The 24,450-nt window shown below is 35.1% G+C and overlaps 2 protein-coding genes across 6 annotated transcripts in view; both read right to left on the bottom strand.

Annotated features, from left to right (window-relative positions):
• LOC150099564 (cytochrome P450 4C1-like) overlaps positions 1-15,988 on the bottom strand; it is a 31,187-nt gene extending 15,199 nt beyond the window's left edge. The window contains exons 1-3 of one of the 2 annotated variants that reach the window (XM_090404493.1): positions 15,742-15,988; positions 2,399-2,511; positions 1,878-1,963 (exon numbers count right to left, since the gene is read on the bottom strand). In XM_090404493.1, the coding sequence (XP_090260619.1) occupies positions 1,878-1,963; positions 2,399-2,511; positions 15,742-15,967 (425 nt within the window). In that variant the 5' untranslated portion in view covers positions 15,968-15,988. Of the gene's footprint in view, positions 1-1,877; positions 1,964-2,398; positions 2,512-15,011; positions 15,311-15,741 lie in introns of those variants that run through there. The other variant, XM_090404494.1, reaches the window with a different exon arrangement.
• A 1,117-nt stretch (positions 15,989-17,105) lies between these two features.
• Positions 17,106-24,450, bottom strand: part of LOC150099563 (cytochrome P450 4V2-like) — a 56,520-nt gene continuing 49,175 nt past the window's right edge. For all 4 annotated transcript variants that reach the window (XM_090403629.1, XM_090403630.1, XM_090403627.1 and 1 more), the window contains 5 exons: positions 21,363-21,542; positions 19,163-19,336; positions 18,886-18,952; positions 18,441-18,620; positions 17,106-17,491 (listed from right to left, as the gene is read on the bottom strand). In XM_090403629.1, the coding sequence (XP_090259755.1) occupies positions 17,325-17,491; positions 18,441-18,620; positions 18,886-18,952; positions 19,163-19,336; positions 21,363-21,542 (768 nt within the window). In that variant the 3' untranslated portion in view covers positions 17,106-17,324. The remainder of the gene's footprint in view (positions 17,492-18,440; positions 18,621-18,885; positions 18,953-19,162; positions 19,337-21,362; positions 21,543-24,450) is intronic.

Below are 24,450 nucleotides of genomic sequence, written 5' to 3'. Positions count from 1 at the left end.
TACTGTAGAACCTTCAAGTGAAGCTTGTGACATATAGCCTATATCCAGCTTCTTATATAGACTATAAGAAGCCTGAGTATTCTGAGTAGCCTATGATGCACTCAGAATACTATGTGCATGCTACTGTAGAATCTTCAAGTAGACTTGTAACAAGCTCAGGAATTAGTTTTCCATTTGCATTTATCTGTTACATCATTATTGTACATTTTTGTTACTTTTTACCAGTAGATTTGAAATTTGAAAGAGATCTAAAGATAGTTCACAAAAATGAAAAATTTTGTATTAATGGAGAGCATTAATACAACAAAATGCAATCTAAAACGCAATTAAAATACTCCGAATTAATTTTACATCTTTTTATGTCAGAGATTTAATTAATACAACCTGTGGTTTATATCTCTTTGCTCTTCCTCTCTCTAATCAGCTAATTCTTCAATGAAAGCAATAAATCTCATTTAATGTGGATATGAACGTTATGATGCCTCCTTTAATTAGAACAGAAAGTTAAAGAGCTAATGCAACTAACCGTTGCTTACTCCTTTACTACAGGGACTAATGAAGGGCATAACAGAATCCTTCAACTCGAAGCGCAAATTAGAATTATAAATGGCATGGCACTCAATGAACTATGACTCAACAATTTAGCCATAAAGGATAATGGCAGGTGTGTCTATTAGGATTTAAATACCTTAGTGAAGCAAAGGGAAGGAGATGCTGCACCCTATCTAGCGGTGGAAATTTCGAGAATTTCTTGAACTACTGCATACGATCAGAAGTATCGTTTATATGGGAGTGCAAACTATCTAATACTGATTGCTTTTAATTACAAAAAAAGTGTTATCGTATCTCGTACAGATATAAAATGGTGGAAAATGCACCAAATATTAAATATTTGGATTGCATTTTATTTCGGTTGTTTACCAACGCATTTGGAATAAAATAGACTTCTGTCATCAGAGAAAAAAATTAAAATAATAATAATACCGGAGGAAAACTCACGTAAAATACTTTATTAGAGTAGAATTTTCAACTAAGTATCATAGGCATCGTCCGGTGTCTAATAACACAAAATAGCAATTGAAGATTAACAGGCAATTCTAAAAAGCGCCACCTGAGTAGATAATGTAAGATAACTGAAAAGGTCATAAATTTCCTAACTTATTAAAAATAAATAAAGAAATAAAGAAAATATATTTGGATAAAATAATGTTAGGAAAGATTAGCTTATTTAAAAAGTACTATCTCCCACAAAGAAGATAGACGTAAGCCATCGGATCTGTTTAAGTTAGGAGAGTGAAGTAAAGTTTGACACTTTTCTTTATAAAAACTATTCCCACGAGGAAACTACTTTTATGAAGAACTCTTGTCTTGTTCCAATGAAATCTGTTTAGTATTGATAGCATGTTCCGCAAGTTTAGATTGTTCAGGTTCAAGGTATTGAATATAAGACTTGTATTCTTCTAGCCGTATAAAAGCGGGTGTTCTTGTTTGTCCGAAATAAGATAACCCACAAGAGCAAGGAATCTGGTAGACTCCTGGATAACTGAGATGTGGAAGCTTGTCCTTGGGGGAAAGCAAGAAAGTCGGAGATTTTTCTGATCATGCGAAAGGCAACAAATGTGTGTGTGTGTGTGTGTGTGTGTGTGTGTGTGTGTGTGTGTGTGTGTGTGTGTGTGTGTGTGTGTGTGTGTGTGTGTGTGTGTGTGTGTGTGTGTGTGTGTGTGTGTGTGTGTGTGTGTGTGTGTGTGTGTGTGTGTGTGTGTGTGTGTGTGTGTGTGTGTGTGTGTGTGTGTGTGTGTGTGTGTGTGTGTGTGTGTGAGAGAAAGAGAATTTATTTCAATTGTATACTTTAAAACCTTTAAGTCAAGAATAACTACCTGGTAAGCAGTCCCGTTCCTAGCCATGGATGCATGAGTTTGTAGAAAATTGCCTTGTCCAGGATGGTATTACTGCTTAGAACAGCCTGAAAAATAAAGTGTACTTACTTTGGCTGAAATCTATTCTATAGTTTCAAATTCAAAAAAAAAAATGCTAATAATAATGATATATCATCACTCGGATTCTCACAAGTAACAAGGTATTTATTCTAAGTCTAACAAGTATGAAAGGAGCTTTTGTAACAAATATAATCAGATGACATCAGGCAAGAGATATTCATAACGATCCTCCAATTGAAAACCAACCAACCAACCAACCATGGTTTAAAAAAAGTTAGCCTACTTCAGCAAATACGATTTTTAAAAAATATATACTCTTTGATTAAATTGTCATCAGCATTATTTTCCCTAAAAGTATTTGTTTTTTGGCAAATAGAGAATATTTCAGGCTATTTTGCGTGAATCTACAAATAACATATTTGCTTTTCTTTTGCTAAGCACGTGAAATTAATTGTACTTACCTCCATAGTTTCAGGCTTATAAATAGCTACCACAGGCTCAATACCAATTCTAAACCAGAATAATTTATCACTATTGTACAAGACAGCCAGTCCATTGAGTATTTGCAGAATTACTGAAATAAAAGAAGTAACTGTAAACAAAATAGTTTCCGGTACACATTCCTTGCTAGAAGAAAAAATTGAAGATTTAAAGGATATGAAAAAAGAAAACCAAAAGAATATTCACTTACATTTTTACTTCATATAGTAATAACGTTTTCTTTCATAAAGATACTTTCACTAAAATAAGCAACTTCATATTGTTTTCTATTTAAAAAATTTAAATTTTTTAAATAAAAAATTTAAATTTTTTAAATAGAAGAATTTCTATTTATGATATCAAACGTGCGGTTTCCAACTTGCAACCAATTTTGAAGCGTAATAAGTTACTTTATTAAGTTTATTATGTCGCTATTTTATTTGTGCATTCCATATGATCCTGCCATGGCTTTTGACCTATTAATGAAGGCTACCGACGCAACCCCATTAGCACGCGAATTGAAACTTACGCCGTCAACGTTATAATCATCAGTGAGGCTATCAGAAGATTGATAGAAATACCAAGATGGCATAATTGATGTTATCGAAACAAACATGACAAAAACAGGTGAAATACTTCTAAAAGATCTTTTTTTCTTGACAATGTTGCCCCTTATTATATTCGAGAAATTGGATTATTTCCAATTTTTAAACTTAAAGCATAAAATTTCAAGTAAAATTATGCAAATAATTTTGAAGTAGGGAATGAAACCTACTTGTGCCTATGGTCCCAGAGAAGAATTAGGGGGAAAGAATGCTTTAAATCACTAGAAAGTATAGATAAAAGTAAAGACGGGATCAATGATCCTATATTGGCCTAACCAGACGTTGTATAACAGCTAGGTTTTAACAGTTGCTAATAGTTTACTAACATGCTTCCTGAACATATATTCCTTATCAGCAAACATACCAAATCTGTGTATTTATTAAATGTGTTGGAACCTCTTCGCCTTATGCATCCAATTCTTATTGAATCGCATATACTTGCATACTATTATTAAATTTTAAACTCCCTCTTCCTTATTAATTCTTTCAATATAATAATATCCAGGACAGAAGATTAAAACTTTAAAGAATAAGCACCCTATTTCGTCATGTTTAGTTTCGAATACCTGCACGCCTGCCTGGTTGAATGAGTGGTTAGCGTATTCGCACTTCAGCGAAGAGGCTGCGGGTTTGAATGCCGCTTTGGTCTTGGATGTTTGTGATAGTCCTAACTCAGTATGGAGAGAAAATATGCGAACTGCCGCTTCTTCTTCTTCTTCTAGTAGAAGATTTCACTCCCAAAACCCAATGAAAAACGGCAGTGACCATACGGCATCAAATATGAATAATATTTTCCAAGTAAGATTTATGCAAGCTTACTTGAGAAGCGGATGAGAAAAATTGTGAAAGAGAAACATGAAGAAGCAGAATTAAAATATGGATCACATTTTTACTTTAACACATATACTTCGAAAAGTCATGTGATATAACCAGGATGTGTACTTAAAATTTGTTGATCGAAAAACATAAAAGCTTATGAAAATGTGCAAAAGAGAAAATCTTCAAAATGATACAATTATATAGTGTAAACGGCCATTATACAAAGTAATATATAGTCTATACTGAAATTGTAAATTAAAGGTTGGATATGAAGCAGACGACAAGAGAATAGTTTGGTGCAACGTCTGGTATAAATTAAGAATGCACTGTCTCCATGGATACGCACTGTTCTTCATCATCTATATCGATTACTTTATGGAGGTAAGTGGCATTAAACCTGATATCGAACCTAGCTTAAGGCTTAATTTATAGTGAAGATGACAAATTAAATAGCGATATATAATCAACAAGGTTGATATGGCCGGTCAGTTATATAAATTTATATGAATAGGAATTGATAAGAAAATAATTGTCGGAAAGAGGAAAGAATAAGAGAAATTAGCCAAATGAAAGTCCATGATGACAGAAGATAAATAAAAGTGGACAGATGTAGTTCGTAGTTCCTTAAAAGAATGACCAAAATTCGCGATTTGTTAATTTTGCAGACCTCGCAAACGGAACATTAATTTGAATATTCAGTTTATTATCATTCCCATCACGTATACAAAATATTTATATTATACAATTCGACGTACAATATTATACAATACAATTCAAGTATTACTATCAATTTCTGTTGGTACTTATACTTATTTTTGGCTATTTATTTGTTATAGTTAATAAAAAGTTTTCTTTATATATACAAATAGAGTAAAATACATTTCGGATAGTTTTCGCAGTTTATAATAAGTTTATAATAAGTTGCACCAAACTATTAATGTGATAAAATAAGTTAGTTTATGTATTTATGTGTAACTAAGGGCCGTAGCCATACTGGTTACTAGAGAATTAAATTAGTTCGAAACAGTCACTGCGAGTCCAGTGACCTATGAGGGCTCACCTTACACGGTTTCATGTGATGTACAAATTAATATATTAGTCTTCTAAGTGAGTGAACTAGTTAGTATATTGGTGCCTTAATTGGATATGATACGTGAGTTCCAATGATCTTTTATATAATACGTTTAAAGCAATTGTCAAAATTGTTTAGTCCCATGAGGTAGTCTCCCAATCTTTTTTCTGAATGCATAAGCTGAGGTTATTGATTTGATTTCATTTGGGAGTTTATTGTAGCTGCTTGTCGCTAGGTATTCGAAGGATTTATGAAAAATTTCTTTGCTTGCCTTGGGTACTGCCAGCATCTTTCGTCCGCAGCGTAGATCAGCTAGTTTTCAAGGAGCCGTTCAGTTGGAAAGACCCGGATTTGAATCCCATCTATATCGCCAAGAATTTTATCAGGATGAATAGTCAAGGATGAGATAGCCAGTCTTATATGCAGGTGGAAGGTTTTTTCTCTCCTGGAACAAGTCCTTGCTTCTTCAGAGCAAGGATGAGGACTTGTTTGTTTTCTGAAGGAGTAGGAGCAGCAGAAATGCGTCTCCCTATTGAGTTACAAACGTATTCTTTGGGGGGATGAGATGTGCGATGCGTCCAGTAATAAGCAAATGCCTTCCCACACTATGACCCCGAGCACCACCGTATCTATCAAGAACATTCTCGGGATGGCATCCAGTGCCTCTTTCACGACATATCAAGTGTTGTCTAGAATCGGCGGAAAGACTAAAACTACTGTCATCTGTAATGAGCACATTAGATAAAGGGACGAGACTGCAGACCTACTTGTCGCAGACATCTTGCCACAGTTTGTCGAGATATCCTCATACTTGTGCTTGAATGGAACCGACTTATAAGCTCACCTTCCGGGGTGCGTCGATTACGTTTTGCTGTTGTAACCAAAAATCTGTATTCATTCTCGTGGAAGAGCGAGAGCGACCTTTTAGCCAACGTCCGGAACACATCCCATTGATTTGAAATGCTGCCCAGAGCCTGCATACAAGGCTATGCGAGATTCCAAACTCTCTGGCAATATCAGCAATTCTGCAGTCTTCTTCAAGCTTTCCAATAATCCTTCCCCGCGTGAAATCATCTCGATGATGTTTTTGAGACATTACAATAAATTCAAGTTTGCACTTTTTATCCTTTTGCCTTTTATCCTGTTCGGTGATCTCCTCGCGGGCAATTCGAAAACTTTAATGTGTACCCGCTTTCTTACACGAAATCGTCAGTTATACAAATTGCTACACGCTGATTCGTGAATTTTGAGGTTGTAATCTTCAGAAATAGGGTTTGCGTTAGTGCAATAATTGATCAAATTGCGAATATCATATACCATAAAATCTTGAGTATAATATGAATAATTAAAACTTATTTTAGCTTACTTCAAAAGTCAGGGATGTGTAATATACACGTGTAGCAATTATGGCAATACACATTGGGAATCACACGGATTACAATTCTCTCCCTCCCTCTCTCTTAAAGTATCATCAGTTAATAAATTATACTTCGTGATTATTGGTATCGCTTGAGCTATCTTGTTATTTAAATTTTATTTTAAGGAAACTATTTCGCAACAGCTGTCATCCCCCAATCCAGGAAATTTATCAGTTGTGAAATATGCTAAAGTTCACTGTAGCCAGGAAGAAGGTCGACGTTTGGTGCTTGTTGTACACACGAACCTCACTTCAACTTTGGATTTAAATTACGCACGCGTGTTACATTAGAGATTTTGTTTATTTTCGATATTTTACGGCATTATATACTTTCTTTAGAAAGATCATATTTTCCATTGAGAATTATCTTCATTTGTTTGCTATGAATTAGAAAACTTAACGGTTTCTGTTTATACGTTTCAATTTTGTATCTACTATATAGAAGATAAATTGGAAACAATTAGATATCTGTTTACACAGTCGTTTCCAAGGTTGAGAATATCTCAGTTTGAATCCCACGAAAGATAACAGACACTTTTACCATCCCCGGTTTTTTTTTCTTTTCAAGTTCGAGTTACTGTCTCAACTGCGATAGCACAAATTTCCTTCTACAAATCAGGAGTTGTTTTCTGATTACTTTGATTTATTTAAGGTTCTGTGAAAATAGACTAATAATTACACGAATTCTGGCCTATTTTTTTTTTCTGTTTTGAGACACTGAAAATGCAGATTTCCTGAAAAAAAATCTGCTAGATCCCTTTTGAGACAAACTAGTGCATAACAATAAAGGCGACTGTGAACCATCGTATCCTTAGATGCCTCAACAAATACCTAAACTAAATGCTCTATGAAAAACTTCATTTAGCTTGCGAAAACTTCCACCATTCCATAAACATACAGTTATCTAAGCATGTTTCTAATTGAAACGGAAGCTACTGAATAAACAGAAATAGATGGATCGCTAATTAGAATGAATAAAAATGAACTATGGCTCAAAATGAGTTGGGAAAGGGTTCCTCTTAGATCATTTATAAAAGCAAAAATGTTTCTTTTAATCCCCAGGTTTGGCTGAAGTCTTCTCGAGACAAAAAACACGTTGGGATATCCGACTTTGCTGAGAGATATTTAAAAGCTATCTTACAATTATTTATTCACGCTGTAATCTGTAATAACAAACTGAAAAATTCTCTTTCGCCTGGATTCATTCTTTCTACTTTCATCTTAACATGTTTGCTTGACTTGTGTTCAACTTCAAACCTTCATTTTTATTGCAAACGAATAATTAGATGTTGTAGCATAACGAGTAAGTAACAAACTTTACAGATAGCGAGCATAATTATGAGAAACGTGAACTACCGTTTTAATTACTCACTGATGTACAGTCTAGTGAATTTGTTGAAGGATGAGGAAAGATAAATAAGAATAAGTAAACATCCACAGAAGAGTCTCATAATTTACAGAACGGAAGTCACAATATACGAATTGTGTTATACCATTATAAGCACTGTTAATAATTTAATAAGTTAATAAGCACTGGGAATAAATAAGAATACAACTCTGTTTCTTGATGAATTCAAACAAAGACGTTAATGTATGATTACTTTTTCAAGATCTACAAAGATGTTTAAATTCGTTGTGACAAAAATGTTTTTGTATGTTTCTCGTATTTGGTATTGTAAAATCACGAAGTTTTCGATAGTAGCTGTTGGATACATTCAGGATAATTATTGTGAGATATAATAAAACCTATCGCAAACAATAATACAAAGAGTACATAAAATTCATAAAAACTGGAAAAAATCCTTAGCAGATCTACGTGATTAATGTACTATATGTTTACAGACTTTCGTGGGTAGAAATCTCATTAAAAATAATGCAACTAGTGAGGCACTAGAGAAGAACAGAGATCTACAATTTGTCCAACTGTGTCAGGCAGACTGCAGACAAGACAATACAAAAGAACAAGGTAGATTATTATGTCTGTACACGAATGCTAGGAGTATAAGAAACAAAGGGATAGAGTTTGTTGGCTTAGTCAATATGTTGCGGCCTCAGATTCTAGGTATTAGTGAGACCTGGCTATCAGAATCAGACCTACTAACTGTGTCGAGTGTCGAGGGTACAGTATTTTTAGGAAGGATTGAGAGAATAGGAGAGGAGGGGGCGTGCTGCTAATGATATCGGATAACTCAAATACAGTTAGAGTTGAGACCTATGGTTGTAATCCTACTAACATGTGGCAGTGAATTTGAAGCCATCTGGTGTGAGGCAGAATCTAACATGATCAGTTACATAGTGGGGGTGTTGTTACAGTCCTGGTGGATCGGTTGCTAGTGATGAAGAAATGTATCACCAAACAGAAAAGATGAGCACGAAAAGAGTAATCATAATGGGAGACTTTAATTATCCAAATATTGATTGTGTAGCAGTAGAATCGCATGAGAAGAATGAAAATGCATTTTTTGAGCTGTTACGCGACAACTTTCTCACGCAGCATGCGACAGAAGGAACTCGAGGTCAAAGAGTGCTAGATTTAATTATAGTGTCAGGGGGCATTTCAGTTAAAGACGTAACTATTCTGCCTCTAGTTGGTGACAGTGATCATGCGGTACTCACTTGGGAAGTGACTAAGTTGATGAATGTTCCATTCAGAAAACGTTACGTGCTGAACTACAAAGCAGGAAATTATGACCAACTGAGGAGTATACTGAGTTCAGTGGAATGGGGTCGGTTGCTGGATGGAAAGAATATTGACAGTGCATGGGAAGCATTTGAACAATACTTAAATGATGCGATATCAGAATTGAATTGTCCAGAGGATTGGAAGAATAAATAGGGTATGAGTCAAATTGATGTGTAATCTTATTAAGCAGGAGATTCGTAAGAAAGGGACACTTTCTGATATCGCAAAATGGGTACTCAGTTGAACAACCTGAGTGTCCATTTTGCTAAAAGTTATTAATCTAATGTACGCAACACTGCGCTCAGTACTTCTTCACTGGATGAAGAAACTGAGGTGTATGAGGTAAATGTATTAGAGTTATTGCACAAACTGAATACGAATTCAGCAATAGAGCTTGAGGGGGATATCAGCACATGTGCTAAAAGAGTGTTCAGCTGAAATGGCTATTCCTTTGACCAGGCTGTTTAATATGAGTCTCAGAACAAGGAAGATTCCTCAGGAATGGAAGAAATGTATGGTAATTCCATTGCACAAGAGTAGTGCAAAGACCAATGTATCCAACTATCGATCATTCAGTACCTCAGGAGTGGTGGTGAAGATTTTGAAAAAAATTGGTTAGTGCTTGCGTTCAGAAATAGCTTGACAGTGAATCTCTACTTTGCAACGGGAAACATGGGTTTAGTAAGGGAAAATCATGTTTTAGCAACTTGCTCACATTTTATAACAATGTTACCATTGAACTAGACAAGTGGAATGGATACACCATGATACGTTTGGATTTTGTTAAGGCTTTTGACAGAATACAGCATGGTAGACTGTTGCATAAATTGGAGAAAATGGGTTTGAGTTATACAATATTAGCATGGGTAAGAGGATGGCTGAATGACAGATATCAAAAAGTGGTATACGGGGGATCTGAGTCTTCAAGGTTTAAGAATCGCTGTCCAGAATCGCGAAGTTAGAACTATCTTTTCCCCTATCTGCAGAGAGGCTTTCTATAGTCCATTAATACAAGAGGACTTTAGGTGGGCTAAAGGCTGGTCCCATTATCAAGGTACTTTAATTGAGTCAGCACCAGTAGAACACAAGAGGTGAGCATCTCTGCTGCACTCTTCTGTAGATGGTGGTCCTTTAAAAGAGGCATATCTGGTGCCTCCCCAGCATGACTGGGGTAAGGGATGGCACCAAACTCCTCCCTGGGTTCGAGTATATTGACCTTATTAAGCCGAGGATCAATATCCTGCCCATTCTAGCCCGCACAGCTCGATGGGATAGTGACGACTCAAGCTGTTGGGCTGGCTGCCACTACAGCGAGACATTGTCTCTATAGCCCAGTGTTGCTTCCGCACCCATGGGGTCAGCGTGCGAAGGCATGACGCCGTGGTCTCCATTCTGAACAACCGCTTTAAGAACAAAGTTTGGGAGACCGGAGAGGAACCACATTATAGGACCTCCCCAGGTTTACGTAAGCCAGACTTAGTGATTAAAAAAGATGGTGACGTTTGGGTAGTTGATGCCCAGGTGTGGTGGGAACAAGGCGCCCACTAGCCTATAGCCATAATAATAAGGTAAACTATTATAAGAATAACCAAGATCTAGTTAGTAAGATACGGAGGAGCATGGGACATTTCCGAGGTTTACCAGCGCCACCATCTCTTTACATGGCGTATGGAGCGCAGATAGCTATAAAGGCTTAAAATAGCTTGGGCTTACGCAGAAGGATATAAAAGTCCTTTCCTTGAGGGCCCTACAAAGCACACTAGTGGTATAGCGTTGCTATCTGAGAATGACTACAATGATAACTAGAACAGACATAGGGTAAAACACTTGTAAAGGCTTAGGCCTATACCTAGTCTGGACGTGATGTAAGGGTAGTACTGCCCATAACCGGTACAAAGATTAATAAAAATAAAAAATAAAAATAAAAAGTGGTGTACCACAAGGATCAGTGTTTAGTCCATTGTTATTCAATCTGCACATTAATGATATTGGGAAGGATTTGGCAGGCGACATACAGTTATTTGCTGACGATGCAAAGATAGGTAAAGTAATAAGGAATGCGGCTGATATGCAACACTTGGAGAATGATTTGAATATTCTAGAACGGTGGGCGTGGGTAAATGAATGTCGATTCAATGTCCGTAAATGTAAAGTCATGCACTTTGGTGTGATTAGACATCGTTTATTATTATATTGGTGGGATTATGCTAGAAGAAATTTATTAGGCTAGGGATCTTTCATGTAACAAAGATTGAATATCCAACTCAAAAGATAATTGCAATGTTGAAACGAACTTTCACATGCGAAGATAAGGATGTCATTTTTCCTCTTTACAAGGCCTTGATAAGACCTCACTTGGACTATTGTGCGCAGGCCTTGTCTCCTGGTTTCCGTGGTGATTCTGATATATTGGAGAGAGTACAAAGGAGAGTGTTAAAAATAATATTAGAATTGTGGAATACTAATTATGAAGACAGATTGAGAATTTGTAGACTTCAGACACACTATCAAACAGGAGAAACAGGGGTGATACGACTTACAAACTTCTATAAGGGTCATACAGGATTTCCGTTTATGGAATTTTCATTTTATGGAAGGTTAGGAAAGGACAAGAGGGCATCTCTGGAAGCTGAGAATTAATTCCAATAAGAAAAGGGGATGAGAGTTAGATTTTTCTCTCATAGGGTGGTGCGTAATTGGAATGGATTGCCTTTGGATGTTGTGTGTGTGTGTGTGTGTGCAAGCAGTGTGAATGAATTCAAGAATAAGTATGATAGCCTGTGTGTAAAATAGGTGGCCTCTGTCGATGAGCCCCTGACTCCCTGGAGGTGTCTCTTATAATAAAAATAATAATAATAATAATAATAATAATAATAATAATAATAATAATAATAATAATAATATCGCCATGATCAAGTGGCCAAAATAGTTCATTGGCATGTATGCAAAAAATATGGCTTTCCTACTTCTGATAACTGGTGGCAGCATAAAATAGAGACTGTATTGGAAAACGAAACAGCAAAAATTCTCTGTGACTTTAGAATACAAACTGATCGGCATTTGGAACGCAATAGACCTGGCATCAGAATTATCGAACATCGACAGGTTTGGATTATCGATATTGCAGTACCCAGTGATAACAACATCAACAACGAAGAACTGGAAAAATTACTAAATATGGAGATCTGGCAATCGAAGTTGGCCGACTGTGGCTTAAACACACCAAAGTCATTCCAATAGTTATCGGTACACTTGGTGCAACTTCAAAGATGCTGTCCAACTATTTACAGCAATTAAATATCAATGAATTGACCCCATATGACCTACAAAAAACAGCATTACTTGGAACAGCCCATATTTTACGACGGTACCCGACGGACTATTTTTAGATTCTTGGGTAGAATCTGAATTGTTCTGAATCACCAGTCAAATTGTTGTTTATATGATATCTTGTTTTGACTGTGCATTATTATTATTATTATTATTATTATTATTATTATTATTAAAGCATTATGTGAAAACATTTTAAGATATGCAATCACATCATATGCATTCTGCGCAGACTACAGACTTAACAGGCTACAATGGTTGCAAGATAAAATGATAAAACTGATATTCTGGGAACAACCCACTCTTATGAAGGAAGCACGGACAAAACACAAAATATTTAAGGTGAAACAATTACGCCACTACACAGTCATGTTAAAACACTACTACAGCCCAACATATAGAGTAATCAGAACAACATATCAAATAACAAGACCACAGTCAACAAACTACATAACATATAAGTACAACAATCACTACGGCAAAGCCACCCGAAACTTCTACGTACCTGACATGATAAACAAACTGCCGTTCGACAACAGAAACCTAGGAACATACAGAGAGCTGAAACAGGCACTATATAAATATTATAGCGAGAACGAAAATTAGAGCAATTCCTGTTTCTCTCTCCCCCACCACACATACACTCACACACAAACCTACGACAACCCCCTCTCTCAAAAAACTACCACTACATGTCTAAATCCAACCCTATTTTCACAAAAAAAAAAAAAAAAGTTAAACTGTAATAGCAGTCGAAGTCTTTCAAGCACGTACCAACAAACAGTAAAATCAACACCTGGCTTGTGACCACTATAGGAACACAACCATGAAACCACCACCCTCTGTCATCTATTATCTTCCTCAGATAAGCTCTGCTAAGCTTCGAGGAAGAAAATTACTAACTTGCAAGTATCTGTTATACACACTTGTAATGCGTTATAAATATTATATACATATAATTACTACAGCAACTATGTACGCAATTCATCTGAGACATAAAAAAAAAAAAAAAATCCTGTATAATCCTTATTGTAAATACTGTAAATATTATTATTGTATGTAACTTATACTGAGACATAATAAAATGTAAAAAAAAAAAAATTATTTATTATTACTGAATTGTGTGTGTATGCTGCATTACTGCATTGTATCGTGAATTGTGTGCACATTGGTGCCAATCCATATTTAGCTAGTTTAAAAAAAATGTATATTCATATTTATCAAAAGTACTCTGCATTTTGTATATCGAATTTTCGTACTGTACAGAAAAGATAATATGTTTTTCATTGTGTGTGTGCAGATACTCTGTGTGATAGTAAACCTTATCATTTTCATTGTAAAAACAAACACAAATAAGTCGTTTATAAAAAAAAAAAAAAAAATTATTATTATTATTATTATTATTATATTCTAAATTCAAAAATTCTGTATAAACCTTATTGTAAATATTGTAAATATTATTATTGTATGTAATTTATACTGAGACATAATAAAATGTTAAAAAAAAAAAAAAAAAAAAATTATTATTATTATTATTATTATTATTATTATTATTATTATTATTATTATGTACGCGCGATTAGCCTAGTGGCTGTGCGCTTCGCAACCATATGCCTGGGGAAGGAGTGTCCTAGGTTCGACTCCCATCAGTGTCGTGAGGAGCTGAAGGGTCTTTCTTAGCCATAGCCAAGTTAGTCTGTCTTGGGTGTGGACAGCAGGGTTTTTCCCTAATTTATCCTGCAGTTTTTCATCCCGCAAAGCAGGCAAACCGGCCTTGAGAACTCAACACTACAGGACATAGGATACACCGGGGTGTATGGCTGATCACCTTATCTTGTGAACGGTTTGAGGTCCGATGATTTATAAACCCTCGACACCGCAAGGTAAAAGAGGGAAAGGTAAATGAGATGAGATAATAATATACCGTTACGATATTTTTGATATGCACAGATGTGAGCTGCAATGTATTTTATGCATCAAAATCAAATTTTATTGCATTAAGCATAATTCTTTCTGATGAGAGGAGTGAAGATGTGCTTGTGTAAGGGATGGGCAATGTACACAAGCAAGATCCTATTGAAGTGAAGTTAGATAATTAAAGACATTTGTTTTAAACATTGTAAGTATTTTTTCTCTTCCAATAGTTCTCAATAATAACTTTAAAACACGTATTGTTAGGTCAAAGGTCACTGTTTCGTGTTACATGTCGGGAGCGCTTCAATAACGCGAACACTTCAACTGTTTTGATTGCTTAGTACTTTTTTGTTCGAGTTATCGATGCCTGTATACAAATTTGGAATTTGTACTTATATTAGAAAGATAGCATGCTTCTTATCTCATCAGATCATCTTATTACTTTTTAAACTGTCAGAAATAGAATAAAATAAAATAAAAAGTTTTATTGCTTTTCGAAAACCTCGAGCGTTTATTATGATTATATATATATATATATATATATATATATATATATATATATATATATATATATATATATATATATATATATATATATAGGCAAAGGGAGTGTAACGTATTGGCTACACATATCCGCTTCTGAAATGCCATAGCAACAACACCACTAATTCCAATCACAAGTCCAAGCTTTAGAGCAAGTATTCAGTATGTCTATGTGGATTTATTAACAATAATAAACATTTAAATTACTTACTTGTGTTAGGGTTTGTGCTGCCGGTTTTTTGTTCATTCCACAATAAAGGCACGTGGCCCAAAACACGACTTCTGACCTTAGGTCCAGGGAGTTTTGACACTACTGTGAGCTGATTCCACTTCTTTCCGATCATCACAAAACATGTCACAAAACAGAAAAGAAGCAATAAACGTAAAGACCAAAAAAATAATAAAGCCAAATACATCGTGTAACTGATCGCGAAGTACGCCCTATGGTTCAAAGAGAGTTCATGTGATACAAGAACAGCACACTGCTATTAAGAACGTCTGGTGACCTCGACCGTTGATTACATATCTGCTCTTCACTTCTACAACGGAAATCATGCCTCACACGTGATACACTTTCCTATACACTATTTCATCACTTATACACAAAGCCACCCATATGTTTTTCTACTTATTTTGATTACATTTAAATAAACATATTTAAATCAATAAAAGTATCGCAATTCTTCTGGTAGAATAAGTAACATTACGAAACTGAACTTCAAAATGTTATAATTATTATCATAGTTCCAATCAACACCGCCAGATGGCGCGCGTTTGGTTTAGTAGTAATTATAACTGAAGAATCCATAGTTATGAAACTATATATTATGTCTGTTACATACGTGTATTTTGGGGCTATATATATATATAACCCAAAAATATATATAGCTTATATATATATAGTTTTGTAGGCAAAAGTTGCAAAAATAAATTTTACTTACGAGTATTGGGATTCACCAAATTCGAATATTTAAATATTGGATAGATTCGGGTTATATGACCTAATAGTCTGGGCCTCGTCATAGGTCCTGGAAGTTTTGAAATCATCCAGAGAGCATGTCCCTTTTGGAAAATCCATCTTGAAATTAAGGTTGAGAGAAGTATCACCAAAATTCCCCAGACGTTGATGTTCGACACGAAATAGGACAAATACGTTTGCCCCATCATTGTAGGCCTCGCGCGTTTATTATGATTAGAACTATCCTTCTGTGATGTGTGTGTAGGATGTCACCTGCTGACAGAGCTATATTCAGTAAATGCACTCTTCCAAGGCCGATAAACGAATGTTGAAGGAGTTTTTAAATAGAAAAAAAAATGACAGTTATCACAAATAGCTGATAATCCGAACCTCGTTGGTGTCATGCCAAATAATCAGAAGGCCTAACAGATAGATAATTATAGTAAATCCATACCGTAACACTACTTCTTTCTTTCCGTGAATTTATTGGATAATCACTTAAATTACACGACCAAAATCTATAGATCTGTACCAGATAGGAAGATTATCGCGAAAATTATGAAAGAAAAATTTTAGCATTAAAAAAGTTAATATTTCCGCTGCTCAGAAGTGTGTCTATCGTCTGAAATATTCGAATTCGAATTCTGTCGATGATAAGTTGATCCTTCATGTTGAACTGAAAGTAAGTTAACCGGTCTCCAACAGAGTTTTAGCAGTTTTTTTTTTCTCATTTTGACGCCAAACAGTCGAACCAGCCAAAAGACACACAAGTAATCTATATACATATTATCATAGAAGGAAGAAGTTGCTATCACTAAGTGTTACCCTACTATGCCACTGATTTACGACACCAGTGGCGCATCCAGGGGGACAAGAAGTCCTGCCCCCCCCCAAAAAAAAAGAAAAAGAAAAAAACACTAGAAAATTTTCCAAAAAATCTTTTCCTAATTAAAATTCATTTTTTTATTTATGTTGTGTCTTCTATTTCTATACTATATTATTATATTGGGATTCACCAAATGCGAATATTTAAATATTGGATAGATTCGTGTTATATGACCTAATAGTCCAGGCCTCGTCATAGGTCCAGGAAGTTTTGAAATCACCCAGAGAGCATGTCCAAGGCAGAAAAAAATAAATGTCGGCTTGTATGTATCCCCCACTTTATGTGACCTTAGCGGTCACATAAGGTCTACTCAACTCGTCTCCCTAAGATTAAATCTTGAATGCTCCCCCCCCCTCCCCCAAGATTAAATCCTGAGTGCGCCACTGTACGACACTCACCGAGTCTTTCTTCTACGGACACAGATAGACACGATAACAGAAAAACTACGTTTGACAGCAATGTCGCATATCCACATGTTTATTGCAGATATCTACAACAGCACCTGACAAACAACTGTAAAGAACACATCTTCTGCCAATATTAAATTAGTTCCTTCAAAATGTCTTAAATTCTTTAAGCTGTGTGCACTTCATGAGTCCGTTCTCCTCTTGATTTGGATACCAAACAGCCATGCTTTGGGGGAAACAATAACCGATTTTTTGCTTCCTATACAGCACTCATCAGGAAGAGGTCTTTTCCGTCAACAGAAGATGCAAGCCGTTGGCACTTCTCAACACCATCTCTGCAGTTAAAAGAAGTTCATCTCGTTGGTGTAGCGAGTGCAGGTGAAAATTTCTTAGTATGCTGGCGATGACTGTCTTTTGCTCCATCATCGCAAACCTCTGACCTGAAAAGAAGAAATGAATCAGTTTGAACATTTCGTGTTTAAAATGCCAATAAATTATGTAATTAATGTACCCGAATATGTTAACACTGCCTTAATTATGTTAACACTGCCTTAATTATGCCTAAAATGTACATGCGGTGTTGATTATTCAGTATATGATCATCTGCTCGCTCTCTCTCTCTCTCTCTCTCTCTCTCTCTATCTATCTATCTACCTCTCAAAATTAATTGGTTCTTTTTTTTTAATTAATTAATCAATTAACCACTCTGTATACTTTTAAAATTTGACAGCTGATTCAACAGTGCAAGTAGTACCTACACACCTCTTTACAAAAGGCAGGGAAAAGTATCGCAACTTATCATATTCCTAATGCAACTTATCTTATACCGCAATGGTTTTCTCTATGGTAAAGAGAAAATTAATTCTGGATGAGGAAAGAAATGTTATTTTTTTCTTCTCTATTGACGTTTACCTTAAGTTAAAAGTGATTCAATCACGTACTGGAATAGTTTGCCAAAACTTTTTAACATTACACAAAGCAGTCACTTTTGAAGAAATAGCAGTTCGTGTCAACCCTTCTGAGGTAAATACAAACTTCGTATTCCAAAATCGATTTTCAAATTAGAAAAGGAAACAGTCTTTGTGCCTTGGTGATCATTGAATAACGGCTTTAACAAAGAAAAGAATTTCCACCGACCAAGTTGAAGATTTTCTTTGCAAACTCATCGGGCAGGGAAGACCGAAAAAAAAATGAAGTTTCTTCATATTTGCGATTCTATTCTTGATAAATATCATTAACACAACGAGTTAATGATATGTTAAACGTATAAAGAATGTGGGCAATATTATGCATGCATAACATTAAAGGGTAAACATACATTCATAGCGTTATGAACCTCTCTATGGTTCATAATATTACAATCTTTAATCCACAAACTAACGTTCTTACCAATACAATTCCTTGGACCAGCAGAGAAAGGAATATAGGCATAAGGATGTCTTCCTGTGCAGTTTTCTAATAAAAACCTATCGGGATCAAATACTTCAGGATTTGGAAATACATCCGGGTCGCGGTGAAGCATAAAAGGTGTAATCAGACACGTGGTTCCTTTAGGAATTGAGTAGCCATCTATGAAATGAACAACATTGTTAACTAACTTTCTCATTTAAACTTAGTTCCATCAAAAATTTAATTCACTTTTAATTATTAACTCCAATGGAATTTTATTCAGAAATGAATTGTTCCAAAGAACATCCTGCATCCCCATCCTTATCCAAAGGATAAGGATGGGGATGCAGCAATCATTAAGATGAAAGAATTGAATGTAATCGAATTGGTGTGTAGAGTCAACGAAGAAAAGATTAATTAAAATAGAGATCCCATAATTACTCACGAACAGTAATGTCCTCATTCAGATAACGTCCTATGACAGGCAGAGAGGGAAACAAACGTTGACTTTCCTGTACAGAAAGAAAGAAAATTAGAATTAATCTATCATATCAAATGTATATTATATAATCACATTAACTAAACGATCTCCACAGTTTTGCATTAGTTTACACAAACACGAAAAAGGTGGAGAAAAATACTTCAGAATAATTAAATGGGAGAACTCTAACATTCTGTCTCTCTCTTTCATTGTAAAATGTATGATGCCAAACGATACTTGCCTTAATACAGCATTCCAAGTACTTCATCTCTCTAAGATCATCGATAGTTATGGATCTTTCTTTATCGTTTCCAAATATTGAATCTATTTCCTCTTGTATCTTCTTCTGAATGTGTGGATAGAGGCCAATGTTGTACAGCGTCCAACTAATCCCCATAGCTGTAGTGTCGTGGCCCTAAAAATGATGAGAGGATTAGGACACATTATCCGTACTATTTGCAGTGCTATCGAAATTTTGTTAACAGAATAATCAGAAAGAATCCCGATCAAATCATAAACCTGGATAGTAATGAGTCCTGACAATTTAAGGTGAAATTAATGCAGCGGACTGTATGGACCAAGTCAAGTCTCATTGTTCAATTCTCAATTTCTTGCAAATCATAAATCAATAAGCACAGAAAAGGAAAACAGTTTATAATGTTGTAATAAAAATCTAATTATGACTACAAATAACTAATTGTAATTTAAATTTATAATCTAGGGATCAGATCGAAGATTGCATGCGGCATAGTGTAGGGAGGCTTCGTTTAAAGAGCGCTGATTTAATGTACGTAAATGATATCGAATACCTCAAAAAACAAAACTTTATGATATGAATAAACTAATTGATGGTCTAATAAAACTAAAAAATAATAAACTTATAAAAATGAACATAAAGTTATGATCAAATCAATGAGACCAAAAAAATCGAAGATTTAGAAGAAAAAAAATGGTTAGGGATTAAGGAAAGTATACTAAACAATGAAGAAATTCTTCGCTAGTTAAAAGAAATCCAGAAGAACTTGGAGTAAAACATGAGGTGATCTCATTGATAGAATGAACAGAATAAAAGGGGAAAAAATCAAACGAGATGATAAAATTAAAGAGAACTATTAAGACTAAGGAACAAGATTATTTTTAAGTGCAGAATGTAGAAGGAAAGGTGGATTAGAAAAAAATGCCAGGAAATTGAAAATATGATGAAAGCAGGTATCGTGATGAAATAGCAAAAGGGTAAATTGATGACATATCCGGAAGAGAAAGAACTGTGCTAAAGACAGAATTTGGAGGAAGTGTAGAATGGACAGAACTTACATGCGAACGTAATCGACAAAAGAGATGGCACAAGCAGATATGAAGGATCTAATATTTTAAGACAAAAGCTCAATAGAGCACCTCACTAGCTGAACAATGCAAAGCGCAAATGCATGACTGATAAAGAAAACAGGTGATCGTATAAAATCTGAGTTGTTTGAACACTTATTGAAGAAAGTTACAAAAAAAAGGGGGACAGGACTATAAAGGACAATAATTCCAACACGAAAGAAAGCTAATGCAAACATTACTGCCTAATTAATATCTTATTACATACTTCCAAAAATAATTCTCACGATAATACAACACAGAAGAAGAAAAACAAAAGACAGCTAAGTGAAGATCGAGTTTTATTTAGAAAGAAATCTGGAACGAAGTTAATTGATAAGACTAATATCAATACGTATTGAAGTAGAGAAAGATAAATACACTGGCTTAATGCGTTTAGAAACGACTAGATTTTTGACAACTAGATTGGAAAAACAAAAGCTTTTTTTTTCAATCTAATTGGTCAAATATTTTCTAAAGTATGGAAAGAGAATCTGGAAGACAGCAAGGGTGTATGTGACATCTAGATGAATGGAGACTTCCGAAACTGATAAAATAAAGACAGGCGATTAAGTAAGGATGCTCCGTGTCTTCACCTGTTTTAAACTTATCCACTTAAGAAGCTATGAACGATGATCTGTAGATGGCGCAATAATCGCTTATTCGGAAACAGGTAGCCATTTCTTGCTGGGCTGGATTTCGGAAGGAAAAACAATGGATAAGATAAAAGGTCAAAGGGCAGAGCAACATACATTCTTTCCCATGACTACGAAGATAAAGAGAATTATTCATTGAAGAAGCACATTCACACGTTAAGAATATTTTATACAAATCAATGACAGTTTTAACGTTATAGAAATTATCTTATAATGAATAGCATTTATTTGAAAAAAAAAAAGTGAATTCTCGCTGGGCAGATAGACAATCTTAGTTTCTAGCGAGCAGTTGGTATTTCTTCTGTGCAGAAGTATTCATGATTCGTTATTTATAAAATGCAGTAATGATTTCTCTATAAAGTCCTTTATATTAACTAATTCAGATGAATTATTTCATCTAAATTAACATGGAAGTGCACTTACTGCGAACATGAACGTGTCCACCTCTTCTCTGATATCTTCCTCCGACAGATCATTGGAATTAATGTGGCGATGAAGAAGCAGATCCAGAAACGCCCTTCTTTTTCTTTTCGCAAAGAATTCTTCGTCTTCCGTGTCTTTTCCAATTTGATTAAGCATCTCCTGTTTACGTTCTTTGATTACCTGAAAGAAGAAGACCGAGTACTTTATTTGGGAGGCTGATTACTTGTCGGAAGGTTTCAAGCATTAAACGAAAAGCCAATGGTGGTTAGTCACGTAATGGGATAGATCGTGGTTAGGAAATAAAGAGATTCATTAAAGAAAATACTCATGCTTTCGGCCAGGGGTTCGGGAAGTTGTTCGTAGCAATTAATAACTTCAATGCACATCCTATCGATCGCATCTAATTTCGTAATTTTGCACAGAATTATTTCAAATTATTATCCAAGAAAAAAAGCACACTTTTTTTTTTGCTTGGATAAGCATCGGTATATACCGGGGCATCTAATCTAATAAAACCTCTGTTATAAAACAGGGTTATGTTTACGTTATTCCCCCCAAATTCTCAAAATATCCAATCTGTTCGGACAAGTGGCCATTTTCGTTGATTCATTCCCCTCTTATCTCGTTACCTTTTCTTCAGATATTTCTGCTAACTCTAATATGCCAAATCTCTTGAAAAATGAACAGTAACCAGCTAGTCTAACCCCATTTCAAACGAAGAAGCTTTTAATTCCTATTTGTATAGGTCTTTGTTGCCCTGTGCAACACAGACCTATACAAAGCTGCATTAAGAAAGACTTCTAAGGTACCTGAGGCAAATATGGCCCAGTGTCTAATAAAGTCCGTTTAAAAAAAAACCACATTTACGGTAAGTTGCGCCGGTTTGGTTTCTTACACACACACACACACGCACGCACGCACAGAGGACGCAATACAATGGCAAATCAGTGGCGACGCATATTATCTAGCGACTGTATTGTGTCAGTTTGACCTAGACCTTTGTGGGAGGTGGTTGTGTCTTCCCATTTAATAATATTGCGCCGAAATAATTCGTAAGTTTTAATTTAAAATATTGTTCTTTTCGCATTGTTTTTATATTTAAATCGTTCTTTCAACATTCAGTTTGATAAAAAATGTTTTAATTGATTTCAATTCATATTTTACGTGAAAATCGATGTTAACTAATCTAGTTCGTGGCGGTTATTAAGGCCCAGTAAATTTGTTGATGGGCCTTATTAAACTGCTATAATTTATGATTTTATTTTTTGGTGATTGCTCATAATAGTTACTTATTTTATTGCTAAAGGCCTCTGAAAATATCAGAAGTTAAAAAGAAACGCGGTCTTTGGATTGATGAAAGACTAGAAGCAGCTATGAAAGTTGTCCTCTTTGCAGCTATGCAAAGAGGACAACTATCACAATGTGCAGCATCAGAACGCTATGGCGCACCTAGAAGAACATTGGGGAACCATTTAAAGACAAAGAAGACGACGAAAAGATTAGGAAGAAATACTGTGCTAACGAAAGAACAAGAGAAGAACTTGGTAGAAAGGATAGTAAAGTTTGCTTCAATTGGCGTCCCTTTAACTCCAAATGCTATATGCAGGCAAACGTTTATATTTTACGAACAAAATGAAATTAGGAATAACTTCAATAAAGAAAGTGGCCTCGCAGGAAAAGATTGGTTGAAGTTATTTTTAAAGAGAAACTCAAAAATTTCTAAAAGTAAAGTTCGATTTTTGAATCCTTCTCGAGCTGTAAGAACATGTCCTAATCCTCCATCTTGTGATTCAGATAAACTCCGATGATGAGATTCCATTGACAAATCTAAAAACAAAGAACTCTTTGGAGTCATCGTTTCAGGAGTTAATGCCAACGGCAAATTATGCAGTTGTAAAGGCAACACCACGAAGAAAAGCGTTAAATTATAAGGGCCAGAGAGAGTGACCAAAGATCTTTTCAAAGAAAGAGAAGACTGTCACTAAAAAACAGGAAAAGCCAAATATAAATAAATAAGGGAACAAACAGAGTGTCAAAAGAGGGGTGGTATTGCCATGGATGCAGAGAAGAAAAGGTTTCTGATATGAGGCAATGAACACGGTGTCTTAAATGGTACCATGAAGAGTGTGTTGGTCTCACCAAGAAGAATGCGGCATATTTGTATGCCCTTATGACTGTTCTTAGGCTAATAATTATGATTGAAATTAATAATAATTAAAAATAATTGTTATATTCTTTTTAAAATATTTAATTTTGTTCAAGGGCTTTATCAAACTACTATGGTTTAATAAGGCCCACACAAGGTGTTTTTTAAAGACTTGGTTAAAATATAAATTACTGCAAGAATTGTTCTTATTTGTGTTTTTTTAATTAGTGATAATACAAACTTTAATATGAACACTGTTGTTTCAATTAATCTAAACAATTGTCTAACTTATTCAAATTTTAAATAAGGTGGGCCTTATTTTCCTCAGGTACCTTATGCTCATTTCTAGTATCCAAGTAGAGGATTTGTTTCCAGGCCTGTATTCAATCGATTAACTAATCCATCTTTGGCACACAATGGATCTCGTATCGCATCTCATAAGACTTTAGGACGATGAGATGATGGAAGTAGTTTCGTACTGCCATCATTCTATCGATGAAGGATAGAAACTGGCTGCCAGCCTATCTTCAAAAATTAAGACTAAAAGAGCTCCACTTACTTTCTTTGCGAAATAACCGGCATGATAGTTTTATGTTGTTGTTGTTTTTTTCAATTACTGCAACTCTAAAGGCACTGGTTTCAGATACCATATATACAGCTACAAAGCACTTACTGAGGTAGAAGGAATCTTCCACAGCGCATTCACTAGCATACGACAGCAGTAGACTATAAGTGCTTACTCTAGATGAGAGTGGTCATAATTGGACATAATATCACTGTGTGTGTGTGTGTGCGATTATAAACTTGATTCGAATATTCATACACTTATTCGACAGGTTTATTTATAATATAATGTTTATAATATACAACTAACTATAATGAATGAGCTGGTTAGCCGGCCTCCATTTTTACACTTAAATTTGCTTTCATCACTCAATGAAG

Source organism: Typopeltis vanoorti, chromosome 14 (genome assembly GCF_054136105.1).
Source record: "Typopeltis vanoorti isolate ZY-2024b chromosome 14, IOZ_Tvanoo_1.0, whole genome shotgun sequence".
Taxonomy (NCBI): Eukaryota; Metazoa; Arthropoda; class Arachnida; order Uropygi; family Thelyphonidae; genus Typopeltis; species Typopeltis vanoorti.
The sequence above is the reverse complement of the archived record's forward strand: the minus strand, read 5'-3'. Positions and strand labels throughout refer to the sequence as shown.